General features: G+C 46.5%; 1 protein-coding gene across 3 annotated transcripts in view; it reads left to right on the top strand.

Annotated features, from left to right (window-relative positions):
* Nucleotides 1-14121, top strand: part of GOLGA3 (golgin A3) — a 47608-nt gene that overhangs the window by 16071 nt on the left and 17416 nt on the right. For all 3 annotated transcript variants that reach the window (XM_010600815.3, XM_064271974.1, XM_064271976.1), the window contains 4 exons: nucleotides 1408-1610; nucleotides 3394-3531; nucleotides 3904-4065; nucleotides 4472-4840. In XM_010600815.3, coding sequence (XP_010599117.2) covers nucleotides 1408-1610; nucleotides 3394-3531; nucleotides 3904-4065; nucleotides 4472-4840 — 872 coding nt within the window. The remainder of the gene's footprint in view (nucleotides 1-1407; nucleotides 1611-3393; nucleotides 3532-3903; nucleotides 4066-4471; nucleotides 4841-14121) is intronic.

Consider the following 14121-nt stretch of genomic DNA (forward strand, 5'->3'; position numbering starts at 1 on the left):
AGCTCCAGAGCTACGGTGCATCTCAGTTCCGTGTCTGCACTTCGTCAGCCCTGGAACCTCTCTGGGCAACACCTGTGTCTGTACTGCCGTCCGCCCCGCAGCCTCTCTCTCTGCGTCACCAGTGGTCCCTCAAGCAGTTGCAGGTTCATCCATGTTGTAGCAGAGAGAATAATCAAGCTTCAGGCGCTGCTTCTCACAGCACACTGTTCACAGGCAGAGGGAGACTCTGCCCATCTCAGAAATGTACCTCTAAAGAAGGAGGAAGGTTTTTTTTCATGTGAACCCAGCAAATCCTCTCTTCCGTGGGCTCTGATCAGGCCACGTGGCCTCGCCTGACCCATTACAGAGGCTGGGGGAGTCCCGCCAGTCATGGGGCAGGGACCGCAGGGACAGGCTGCAGACATCTTGTTGTCGGCTGTTTGCAGAAGGAGAGGAAGGAGAGGCACGGTGGGGCGGGCAGACTGAAGACCTAGGCCCGGGGGAGGTAACTTTGACCAGACTTCAGACTCTTGACTGTGAGTCTGCACAGACAAGGCTCTTTGCAGCCGGGGCGCGGCACGGAAAGTGGGGAGGGACAAAGGACAGAGTGCACGTGGCTGCGAGCTTGACCTCGAGGCTCACGAACAGGCTTGAGACGTGAGGGCAGAAAAGAAAAAAGTGACGAAAAACGAGCCAACTGAGAAAATTACAGACTGTTTTAATCGCTGTTAACGTTTTAGTCCGAGCATTTATGACATCAAGTCCCTAAAATTGCAGTCTGTGCAGTCCAGATGTCGGGAGAGTGTGACAGCGGGCGGCGTGGCCTCGCGCAGACCTGCCCGTACTCACCGTGGCCACACATACGTTTTCAGCATCATGCGCCATTCACACACTTAGGTGCAGGGGGCCCGGTGCAGGGACGTGTGTGGGGCGGGGAGCGGCCTCACCTGTTGCCCTTTTGAATCTCCTCCCAAGCTCTGAGGCCCTGCCCGGGAGTTCCAGATTCAGGCCTGTGCACTGGTGGCCCTCCCAGTATCACGTTTGCCATTTTTCTCTTTTAGATTTTTGGAAAATGTCTTTAGAATGGTAAGTGTCTTCTTAAAAATTGGATGCATTTCTAACTCAAGCATATTTGGCTGCTTGGTTTGGGCTCTGGTTTGGGCTGTCTGAGCTCCCGTCTCCTCCCCGCCACCATCCCCTGGTAGTGAGAGTCCACACACAGGCAGACCAAGGGTGGCACAGAGTCCAGCACAGATGCTTCCAACAGCTGTGCTGGTGGCTGGTGGACATTGTCGAGCTGGCAAGGACGGGAGCGGTGGCATCCACGTCTTTTCACGAGTATATGTCTCGTTCTGTGCGGAGACGGGCGTGTGTTACGGTTCACACGGACACGTGTCTGAGCCTGAGCCGGCTGTGTTTTGCTTTCAGTGCACGACCTGAGGCGGCAGATGAGTGCCCTGCAGAGCCAGCTGCAGCAGGTGCAGGTGGAGCGCACGACGCTGACCAGCAAGCTGCGGGCGTCGCAGGCCGAGATCGCATCCCTGCAGAGCGTGCGCCAGTGGTACCAGCAACAGCTCGCGCTGGCGCAAGAGGCCCGGGTCAGACTGCAGGGCGAGATGGCCCACATCCAGGTGCGGGCCTTTGTGGCCAGGGCTGACATCGCAGGGGTACAGGGTCAGGCCTGGTCAGCCCACCACTGTTTCAGTATGGAACAAGGCTGGTTCCCTAAATTAGAAAGATGTGTTTCTAGATTTTACAGGAAAATTAAAGAGGAAAATCTGCTCACCACTAATCTAGCCACACCCCCACGACCTCTTGGGTCTCAGCTTGCATTGAGCATTCCTCTTTGGCACGTCCTGTTTACCCGACCCTGGGTTGTAACCCTCTGCTTCTCCTGGCCTGGCCTCAGCCCACTGCCCAGCTCCTGCTCTGGACATGCCAGGCTCTCTGCCCATGAACGGATTTGTCTGCATCCTGTAGCAGACAGTCTGCTATCCTCTCTTGTCACTTTTTTGGTCGTGCACAGACTTACCCCACATTGCCTTAATTCTCACTACGGGAGAGGAGGCGGTCCAGGTCCTCAGGAAAGTGTCCTACTGGACACACATGGACTGGGAGCTTTTGGGGGCACTGAGGTCATGCAGTTGGACCACCTCAGTCTCTTACCAGCAGGTGTTGGAGATGCTCAGGAGGAGAGGCAGCTGCCAAGAGGAATTCTGCCTCAAGTATCAGTGCTTTGAACGTCAGAGCACTTCCAAGAACATTAAATGGGGCTGTGATCACCTTAGTCTGTTTTTGAATTTAGCAGTGGGCTTTGCTGTCTCCTTTTTCTCCTCCCCCTGCCCCCTGAAAAATTGTAGATTTGTTTGAAACTTTATTTCCCAAATTGAGAGGTAATTTTCCTTTTAAGATTACAAATATACAAAGTAGACGTGTTCATAAGTTTACTACATTACATATTTTTTCAAGCCAAAGACTGTATAAAGAAAATCTGTTGTACTTAGAACATACCTGGAAATAAACTGATAGAACTAAGTGTACTTTGGAAGCAGGTGTGTTTACCTGGGCATGAGATATTTAAAGAGTTAGGTTTGTGTGTCCTGACATTTGTGACAGGTGTAACTTGGAAGACAAAAACAGAGGAAGGGTGAAAGTGATTAGCAGTCTGGGAACTTCAGCTGCTTTTTAAGAATACCTTTGGACCCAAGGTTCAGTACTTAACAGCTAGGTTTTTTAACGTGTTTTCCGAACCCGAGTGTCTCCCTCTTTGCCAGTAACGAAGGAGTGGTCTGTAGGAGCTGGGAGAGTGCGGGGATCATGGTGCGTTCACTGCCAGGGCACGGCCTGCATCAGCCTCCCCAAGACCCTTGTGTCTGGGCGTGTTGGAGGTCTGGGAACCAGAGTTGGACTCAGTGGTGATAGAAGACCCAGCCTGCCCTCGGCTTCTGTTTTCATTCCTTGCTTCTCTTTAATGACCATTTGCTCTTGACAGGCCTGCATGTCAGCTACCGCTGCTTTTTCTCCTCAAGATGGTCTTATGTGGTGCGGACTCCCCTATGGCATGTGGGTCAGAGCCCTGCTGGGCAGGGGTGGCTCGTGTAGTGGCCACTTCAGCCACGCCGCCCCCCCGTCCAGGTCAGGCCCTCGCATGTCGGGCTCACAGATGCACCTCTGCGGGAAACTCTTGTGCAGGTGTTGCCACAGCTGCGCAGTCTTGCGATGCTGACCTCCTGAAGCCAGGCAGCTGGAGCTTCATGGTGGTGGGCAGTGAGGCCCTCATGGGGGCCGGGCGGGGCAGCAGGTGGCAGCTCTCCTGTGCTGGTGGCAGTGCCCCGGCACTGGTGGCTCAGGACAAGCTGGTTTTCACACATCTTTAAATCTGGTGACTTTTCACTTGTGGGCTTTTTTTCCAAGGTTGGACAGATGACTCAGGCAGGCCTCCTGGAGCACTTGAAACTGGAGAATGTGTCCTTGTCCCACCAGCTGACAGAGACACAGCACAGGTCCATCAAAGAGAAGGAGCGCATTGCCATCCAGCTGCAGAGCATCGAGGTGAGGACGCCTAGCTGGGTCTGGGCCTTGCTATTAAAACGTAGAAAGTATGTAGATCCATGTATGTGTTGTATAAACACTGTCTGCGTATTCCATATACTCACCTGCATACTTCTTTGAATACTCTGAGCCGCTCTGGTAGGACCACTCCTCACGCTCACCATGAGCGTGTCCTGCCTGAGAGCAGATCATCGTCGAACTGTCAGTGGTGTTCTCTCCCTGTTGCTGTCTGTCCAGCCAGACCCAGGGTCAGCAGACAGGAACCAGGGATGGAAAAGCAGACTAAGCTGACCAGGAGAGGGGCCCCTGGCTGGCTGCTGTTGGCACACAGGCAATCTTGCTTTGTAAAAATACTTTGTTTTCTGGGCCCAGGCTGACATGTTGGACCAGGAAGCTGCCTTTGTTCAGATTCAAGAAGCCAAGACGATGGTGGAGGAAGACCTTCAGAGGAAACTGGAGGAGTTTGAGGGCGAGAAGGAGCAGCTGCAGAAGATGGCAGATTCCGCAGCATGCTTGGAGCAGAAGCTGGAGCAGGTAAATTCAACTGATTGCATATTGAACAAGACTTTCCTGTGTGGGCACTGAGACGTGCTTTTAAAAATTCACAGAGCCGCACACAGGGAACTCGTGCAGCTAGTCTTCTCGTGTCCCTCCAGGCAGAGGTCTGGGCTGGGTGGTTTGTTGAATCCTTTTAATGATTATCACATTACTCACTTTGCTGCCCTGCAAACCTGGCCATCGTACGCTCCTGTAAATGCAGGACACTTATCTGTTAGTATTTCTCTACACCAGAATTTTGTATTAAAAAAAAAAAAAAACTTTCTCCAGAGTGTCCATCAGTTTTACTTAAAACCCAAATAAGGGAAAAAGTACAAGTTCTTGGAACAGGTGGTAGTTTCACTCAGGAGCAGCCATGTTGAGTTTTTTTTTTTTTTTCCAGATAAAGTTGACTTTGCACCAGCGAGACCAACAGCTCGAGGCCCTGCAGCAGGAACACCTGGGCCTGATGAGGCAGCTCACCGCAGCCCAGGAGGCCCTGCAGGCCCGAGAGCAGAGCCTCGGGGACCTGCAGACACACCACGAGGAGCTACAGGCCCGGCTAGAGGAGCTGCAGGGTGAGGCAGCCACCAAGGATGACACCATTCACTTCCTGCAAAATGAAAAGATTGTCCTGGAAGTGGCTTTGCAGGCAGCCAGGAGCAGCAAGGAGGAATTTGACAGGGGAGCGAAGTGCCTGAAAGAGGGAGTCGAGGAGACATCAGAGGTTCTTGAGCAGTTGAGACAAGACTTAGCCGTGAAGTCCAGTCAGGTAATGTGATCCGCTGCCACCTTGTTAGGAGTCAGCTGCACTGAGTGGATGCGGGTGTGTGGTCCTCTGCGTATGACACCTGGAGGGGCCTTCAGGGGGCAGCTCCAGCTCCAGGCGCAGGGCGTCTTCGGGGCACGGCTCCTGGTCCAGGTGGGGGCTATCTACAGGACACAGCTCCAGGCCCAGGTTGGGAGTGTCTTCAGGGCACAGCTCCAGGTCCAGGTGAGGATGTCTACAGGGTACAGCTCCAGGCCTAGGTTCGGGGTGTCTTTGGGGCACAGCTCCAGGTCCAGGTGGGGGGTGTGTTTGTGGCATGGCTCTGGCTCCAGGTTGGAGGGGGTCTTTGGGGCATGGCTCCAGGTCCAGGTGGGAGGGGGTCTTTGGGGCATGGCTCCGGGTCCAGGTGGGAGGGGGTCTTTGGGGAATGGCTCTGGGTCTAGGTGGGCGGGGGTCTTTGGGGATTGGCTCTGGGTCCAGGTGGGAGGGGGTCTTTGGGGATTGGCTCTGGGTCCAGGTGGGGAGCTCTGTTAAGGTAAGGCTCTGGGTCCAGGTAAGGGGTCCTCTGCTAGAGGTGCTGGGGGCTCCAGTCTGCACTCACAGGGGGAGAAACTGAGTTTTGCTGAGAATTTTGAAAGAAATTTATCAGAAAACACAAGTTTCTATCCACATTGACTCAGAGTTCAGGTTTAGTAAAAGCAACATAGTCCTCATGCTACCTGAACATGTGTGAGCTTTGGCTTTTCCTTTCTGTGTGCCTGACTGCACATGGCATCCCTGAGACACAACACGATGGAGCGTCAAAATGGTCCCACCACCACACAGCCATGTGTGAGCTGGTGAGGGGAGGAGGGCCAGCCACACAGAGGGACCTAGCATGTGGCTCAGCAGGTGATCAGGGCTGGGAATGTTCTGTGCTAATGGCATGACATGGTTTTGATGTAGGCAAACATGTTAAAAAATACCGATAGGAGGTGGGGCCAAGATGGCAGAGTAGTAAGACGCTTCTGGCGGACTCTCTTACAACAAAGACCGGAAAAAACAAGTGAAACAATTATATTTATGTCAAGCCTCAGGACTGGTGGCTCCACTCAGGTCACCCAGCCACCCGTGACGGGTTCAAGGATAACTGGTACCTCCCAATCCTTACAACCAAAAGCACTGGGTGCCCAAGGTCCATCTGCAGAACCCACCCTAAACATCAAAGGCAAAGTTAGAAAACGGACTGAGCAGCAAAGGGAGGGAGAGACAGTTCAGAAGCAGAGAGGAGTTGCCAGACCTGAATCGCCGGGAGCCCTCAGGCACCATTCCCGGGAGTGACAGCGGCAGGCTGGTGGTAGCATTCAGCCACGGTTTTCTCAGGGAGAAACAGCCCTCTGCATAGCATACTCACATTTCTGGAACCAGAAAAGAACAGCACTCTTAGCAAAACCTAAGTACTTGAGTATATCTTACCAAGCCCCCAGCCCCCAAGCCAGGTTCAGCGGCTGTCGAATTCCCTGGGCCTGTTGCGAGTCCTAAGCCATTTTCCTGGCCTTGGAGATGGAATAATTCACAACTGAGGAAAAAATAACTTGCCAGCTCTACTAACCTGGGGAGCTGAGGACAGAAGCGGCTCCTGTCCAGGGATAAGTGGTCCGTGGACCTTGAATACCTTTCCCCACTGCATGGACTTGTGTGGGCGTATTTCAGGAGAATAGGCCCTTGTTGGCAGACTGCAACTGTTTCAGCCATGCGATGGAGAGGTGGGTGTTTGATGTTTGACACCGCTTTGTGTATTAAACAAGGTCTTTACCTACCCTCATCAGGGGCCTCAGGACTGGTGGCTCCACTCAGGTCACCCAGCCACCCGTGACAGGGGTCCAAGGATAACTCGTACCTCCCAGTCCTTAGGACCAAAACGATTGGGTGCCCAAGGTCTGTCTGCAGAACCCACCCACCTCTGCACTCCAGAGAACAGGGACGCGCTTTCCTCACAGACACTCGGGGGATGGTTCTCAGCCCCCAGCCTTGTTCAGAGTGTGACCCCTGCTGCAACTGGATACGGGTACCTACCACCAATCACCCCTGCCCCTCTAAGATTGTAGGACACAGCCTGTACCACACACTTGATGACCAGCTACCTGGACACCTGAGCTGAATCCATGCAAGAAAAGTGAATGGACTCCTAGGCTCATATACTTGGTAACAGTTCTAGCTATCTGATGACAGGACGTTAGAGCTTTAAAGGCAAAAATAATCAAGCTAGCTAACTCAAAAAACCTATTTGGACATAGCAAAACAAAACAAAGCAAGAAGCTAGGATATAGTAAGCAAACATAAATTAAAGCAATAGCTTACAGGTGGCACGGAGACAACAGTCATATCAAGTCACATAAAGAAGCAGATCATGGTCGCTTCAACAAGCTCTCAAAACAAAGAATTAAGGGATCTTCTGGATGAAGGTGCCCTCCTGGAATTACCAGATGCAGAATACAAAAGACTAATATACAGAACTCTTCAAGACATGAGGAACAAGATCAGGAAGGAGATCAGGCAATACGCAGAACAAGCCAAGGAACACGCAAATAAAGCAGTTGAAGAAATTAAAAAGGTTATTGAAGAACCTAATGAAAAATTTAATAAGCTGCAAGAATCCATAGAGAGACAGCAATCAGAAATTCAGAAGATTAACGATGAAGTTGGACAACTCAATAGAAAGTCGGAGGAGCAGAATTGAGCAAGTGGAAGGCAGAACTGGTGAGCTTGAAGATAAAGCACTTGGCAGCAATATAGTTGAAGAAAAATCAGATAAAAGAATCTTAAAAAAATGAAGAAACCCTAAGAATTACGTGGGACCCTATCAAGAGAAATAACCTACGAGTGATTAGAGTACCAAAACAGGGAGCGATAACAGAAAATACAGAGAGAAGGGTTGAAGATTTGTTGGCAGAAAACTTCTCTGATATTGTGAAAGATGAGAAGATACCTATCCAAAATACTCATTGAACTCCACATAAGGTGGATCTTAAAAGAAAGTCATGAAGACATACTATAATCAAACTTGCCAAAACCAAAGATAAAGAGAAAATTTTAAGAGCAGCTAGGGGTAAACGAAAACTCGCCTACAGAGGAGAGTCAATACGAATAAGCTTGGACTACTCAGCAGAAACCATGCAGACAAGAAGGCAGTGGGATAACTTATATAAAGCACCGAAGGAAAAAAATTATCCGCCAAGAGTCATATACCCAGCAAAACCGTCCCTCAAATATGAAGGTGAAATTAGGACATTTCCAGATAAACAGAAGTTTAGAGAATTTGTAAAAACCAAACCAAAACTACAGGAAATATTAAAGGGAGTTCTCTGGCTAGAAAATCAATAATACATCAACCGAAAACTAGAACACTGGACAGAGCAATCAGATGTCAACCCAGACAGGGAAACCACAAAAATAAATCAAGATAAAAAATGCTCAAAACAGGGAAATAACGATGTCATTATGTAAAAGAAGACAACATTAAAACAATAAATAGGGACTAAAAAATGTAGTCATATATCTTTCATGTGGATTAGAAGACAAGGTGATATAAAGAAATAAATGTTAGGTTTAAACTTAGAAAAATAGGGGTAAATATTAAGGTAACCACAAAGACTAACAATCCTACTCATCAAAATAAAATACAAAGAAAAAAAGTAGAGACTTGGCAGAAACAAAATCAACAACAATGAATAAGAGGAAAAAACAATATATAAAGATAAACTACTTAGCACAGAAAATTAAATGGGGAAAAGAAACTGTCAGCAACACACAAAAAAAGACATCAAAATGACAGCACTAAACTCATACCTGTTCATAATTATACTGAATGTAAATGGACTAAATGCACCAGTAAAGAGACAGAGAATGGCAGAATGGATTAAAAAACACGATCTATCTATATGTTGCCTACAAGAGACACACTTTAGATTTAGAGACACAAACTAAAACTCAAAGGATAGAAAAAAACGTATCAAGCAAACAACAATCAAAAAAGAGCAGGGGTGGCAATATTAATTTAGGACAAAAGAGATTTTAAGTCCACCACAAGGGATAAGGAAGGACACTATATGATGGTTAAAGGGACACTTTATCAGGAGGATATAACCATATTAAATATTTATGCACCCAATGACAGGGCTGCAAGATACATAAACTGTAACAGCATTGAAAAGTGAGATAGAGCCACAATTACAGTAGGAGACTTCAGTACACCACTTTTGGTGAAGGACAGAACATCCAGAAAGAAGCTCAGTAAAGACACAAAAACAAACAAAAAAACATCCAGGGCTGTCGAGTCAATTCCGACTCATAGTGACCCTATAGGACAGAGCAGAACTGCCCCATAGAGTTTCCAAGGAGCGCCTGGCAGATTCAAGCTGCTGACCCTTTGGTTAGCAGCTGCAGCACTTAACCACTATGCCACCAGGGTTCCCCAGTAAAGACACAGAAGATCTAAATGCCGCAGTCAACCAACTTGACCTCATAGACATACAGAACACTCCACCCAACAGCAGCCAAGTATACTTTCTTTTCCAATGCAAATGGAACATTCTCTAGAATAGACCACATATTAGGTCATAAAGCGAGCCTCAGCAGAATCCAAAACACAGAAATATTACAAAGCATCTTCTCTGACCATAAGGCCATAAAAGTAGAAATCAATAACAGAAGAAGCAGGGAAAAGAAATCAAACACTTGGAAACTGAACAACACCCTGCTCAAAACGACTGCGTTCAAGAAGGTCTAAGGACATTCTTAGAATCCAATGAGAATGAACACACTTCATATCAGAACCTTTGGGACACAGCAAAAGAGTGTCAGTGGTCAGTTTTTATCAATAAATGCACAAATACAAAAAGGGCCCAAATCAAAGAATTTTACTCCTACAACTTGAACAAATAGAAAGAGGGCAACAAAAGAAATGCTCAGGCACCAGGAGAAAGCAAATAATAAAAATTAGAGCAGAATTAAATGACACAGAGAACAGAGAAACAAGTGAAAGAGTTAACAAGACCAAAAGCTGGTTCTTTGAAAAAATTAACAAAATTGATAAACTTTTGGCCAAACTAAGAAAAGAAAAACAGGAGAGGAAGCAAATAATTCAAATAAGAAATGAGATGGGTGATATTACAGCAGACCCAACTGAAATTACAAGAATCATATCAGATTACTGCAAAAAATTGTACTCTAACAAATTTGAAAACCTAGAAGAAATGGATGAATTTCTAGAAACGTACTACCCACCTAAACTAACCCAAACAGAGGTAGAACAACTAAATAAACCCATAACAAAAGAAGAGATTGAAAAGGTAATTAGAAAACTCCCAACAAAAAAAAAGCCCCGGCCCTGATGGCTTCACTGCATGGTTCTACCAAACTTTCAGAGAAGAGTTAACACCACTACTGCTAAAGGTATTTCAGAGAGCATAGAAAAAGATAGAATACTCCCAAACTCATTCTATGAAGCCAGCATATCCCTGATACCAAAACCAGGTAAAGACGCCACAAAAAAAGAAAATTACAGACCTATATCCCTCATGAACTTAGATGCAAAAATCCTCAACAAAATCCTAGCCAACAGAATTCAACAACATATCAAAAAAATAATCCACCGTGACCAAGTGGGATCCATACCAGGTATGCAGGGTTGTTTCAACATTAGAAAAACAATTGATGTAATCCATCACATAAATAAAAGACAAGAATCACATGATTTTATCAATTGATGCAGAAAAGGCATTTGACAAAGTTCAACACCCATTCATGATAAAAACTCTCAGCAAAATAGGAATAGAAGGAAAATTTCTCAACATAATAAAGGGCGTTTATACAAAGCCAACAGCCAACATCATCACCCTAAATGGAGAGAGTCTGAAAGCATTCCTATTGAGATTGGGAACCAGACAAGGATGCCCTTTATCACCACTCTTATTCAGCATTTTGCTGGAAGTCCTACCCAGAGCAATCAGGCTAGGTAAAGAAATAAAGGGTATCCAGATTGGTAAGGAAGAAGTAAAAGTATCTCTATTTGCAGATGACATTGTCTTATACACAGAAAGCCCTAAAGAATCCTCAAGAAAACTACTGAAACTAATAGGAGAGTTCAGCAGAGTATCAGGATACAAGATAAACATACAAAAATCAGTTGGATTCCTCTACACCAACAAAAAGAACATTGAAGAGGAAATCACCAAATCAATACCATTTACAGTAGCCCCCAAGAAGATAAAATCCTTAGGATAAACATGATGGAAGAAAAAATAGGGACAACAGTAGGAGCCCTAATACATGGCATAAACGGTATACAAAACATTACTAACAATGCAGAACAGAAACAGGTAACTGGGAGCTCCTGAAAATCAAACACCTATGCTCTTCCAAAGACTTCACCAAGAGAGTAAAAAGAGTACCTACAGACTGGGAAAAAGTTTTTAGCTATGACATTTCTGATCAGTGTCTGATCTCTAAAATCTACATGATACTGCAAAACTCAACTACAGAAAGACAAATAACCCAATTAAAAAATGGGCAAAGATATGAACAGGCACTTCACGAAAGAAGACATTCAGGTAGCTAACAGATACATGAGGAAATGCTCAGGATCATTAGCCATTAGAGAAATGCAACTCAAAACTACAATGAGATTCCATCTCACTCCAACAAGGCTGGCATTAATCCAAAAAAACACAAAATAATAAATGTTGGCGAGGTTGTGGAGAGACTGGAACACTTATACACTGCTGGTGGGAATGTAAAATGGTACAACCACTTTGGAAATCGATTTGGCGCTTCCTTAAAAAGCTAGAAATAGAACTACCATACGATCCAGCAATCGCACTCCTTGGAATATATCCTAGAGAAATAAGAGCTTTTACATGAACAGATACATGCACACGCATGTTTATTGCATTACTGTTTATAATAGCAAAAAGATGGAAGCAACCAAGGTGCCCATGAACAGATGAATGGATAAGTAAATTATGGTATAGTCACACAATGGAATACTACGTATTGATAAAGAACAGTGAGGAATCTGTGAAACCTTTCATAACATGAAGGAATCTGGGAGGCATTATGCTGAGTAAAATTAGTCAGTTGCCAAAAAACAAATATAGTATGAGATCACTATTATAAGAACTCAAAAAATAGTTTAAACAGAGGAGAAAATATCCTTTGATGGTTACGAGCGTGGGGAGGGAGGGAGGGAGGGAGAGGGGTTTTCACTAGACAGTAGATAAGAACTATTTTAGGTGAAGGAAAAGACAACACACAATACAGGAGAGGTCAGCACAACTGGGCTAACCAAAAGCAAAGAAGTTTCCTGAATAAACAACACTTTGAAGGCCAGCATAGCAGGGGCAGGAGTTTGGGAACCATGTCTTCAGGGGACATTCTAAGTCACTTGGCATGATAAAATCTATTAAGGTAACATTCTGCATCCCACGTTGGAGAGCGGCATCTGGCGTCTTAAATGCTAGCAAGCGGCCGTGTAAGATGCATCAATTGGTCTCAACCCGCCTGGAGCAAAGGAAAATGAAGAACACCAAAGTAACACAAGGTAATTATGAGCCCAAGAGACAGAAATAGCCACATAAACCAGAGACTACATCAGCCTGAGACCAGAAGAACTAGATGGTGCCCAGCTACAACCAACGACTGACCTGACGGGGAACACGGGAGAGAACCCCTGAGGGAGCAGGAGAGCAGCGGGTTGCAGACCTCAAATTCTGGTAAAAAGACCAGACTTAATGGTCTGACTGAGAGAGACTAGAAGGACCCTGGAGGTCATGGTCCCCAGACCTTCTCTTAGCCCAAGACAGGAACCATTCCCAAAGCCAATTCTTCAGACAGGAATTGGACTGGACTTTATGGGATAGAAAATGATACCGGTGAGGAGTGAGCTTCTTGGACCAAGTAGACACATGAGACTATGTGGGCAGCCCCTGTCTGGAGGGGAGATGAGCGAGCAGAGAGGGTCAGAAGCTGGCCAGATGGACTCGAAAATAGAGAGCGGAGGGAAGGCTTCTGCTGTCTTATTAGAGTGAGAGCAACTAGACTTGGTTTGTAAACTTTCACTTAAAACACAATAAAAATTTTAAAAAATACAGAGAACAAAAAAGCAAAAGAATAATGCGGAAGGAAGTAGAATTGGTACCAGGCAGTAATTATGTCTTCAGATTCCGTTCTATAAGCATCGAGGACAAGAGGAAATCCATATATTTTCCTTTGGGAAGGTTAAATAATAGAAGGCTGTCAGACATTGACCTAAACTGAGTTGTTTTCTGGGAAAGATGCACTAGGCAAATCATAGCTGATAAAATGTGTTTATACGCAGTGAAAAAAAAACCAAAATCGTTGTGATTGAGTCGATACCAACTCATAGTGACCCTACAGGAGAGAGTAGAATTGCCCCAAAGGGTTTCCGAGGAATGGATCATGGACTCAGACTCCCTAGCTCTTAACCACTGGCCAATGGGAGATGATCTAGATGAATCTGGTTTTCGTTTTATGACTGTTAGCTCAGTAAGAGAGAGATCCGCTGAGACTTCGGAAGCCCTGGAAGTGAGGTTGGGTGATGATAGGCATTACTTAATATGGCTGAATCTGACCCGTGTTGCTCTTCGCAGTGTTATTGGTGGGTGCCCCTGTGCAGAGATTGCCTTGAAATCAGAGTGGAGGGTGCAGTGGTAGAGTTCCAGTCCCTGGCGATATCTCTCCATCTTTCTAGCCCCAATGTTCCGGTCTCCCTGGGAATCTCTCTCCAACCCTGATGCTTCAGTCTCCCTGGGGGCATCTCTCCAGCCCCAGTGTCTGCTTTCTTGACTCAGGGGCACCCACAAAGCTGGCCCTTAGCCCTCAGCCTGCCCGAGCATCAGCCCTGCCCATGTTACTCCACGTCCTTATGCCTCCTTAAAGTGCTTGTGGCTTTATAAATCAGAGACCACATCAGCCTGAGACCGGAAGAACTAGATGATGCCTGGCTACCACCAATGACTGCCCTGACAGGGAACACAACAGAGAATCCCTGATGGAGCAGGAGAATAGTGGGATACAGACCTTAAATTCTACTAAAAAGACCAGACTTAATGGTCTGACTGAGTCTGGAGGGACCCCAGAGGTCCTCCCCCTCCCCTCAACTCTCTGTTAAGGCCAAAACTAAAACTATTCCCAAAGCCAACTCTTCAGACAAAGATTAGACTGGACTATAAGACAGAAAATGATACTGGTGAGGAGTGTGCTTCTTAGCTCAAGTACACACATGA

This window comes from Loxodonta africana, chromosome 19, assembly GCF_030014295.1.
Source record: "Loxodonta africana isolate mLoxAfr1 chromosome 19, mLoxAfr1.hap2, whole genome shotgun sequence".
In the NCBI taxonomy this organism is placed as follows: Eukaryota; Metazoa; Chordata; class Mammalia; order Proboscidea; family Elephantidae; genus Loxodonta; species Loxodonta africana.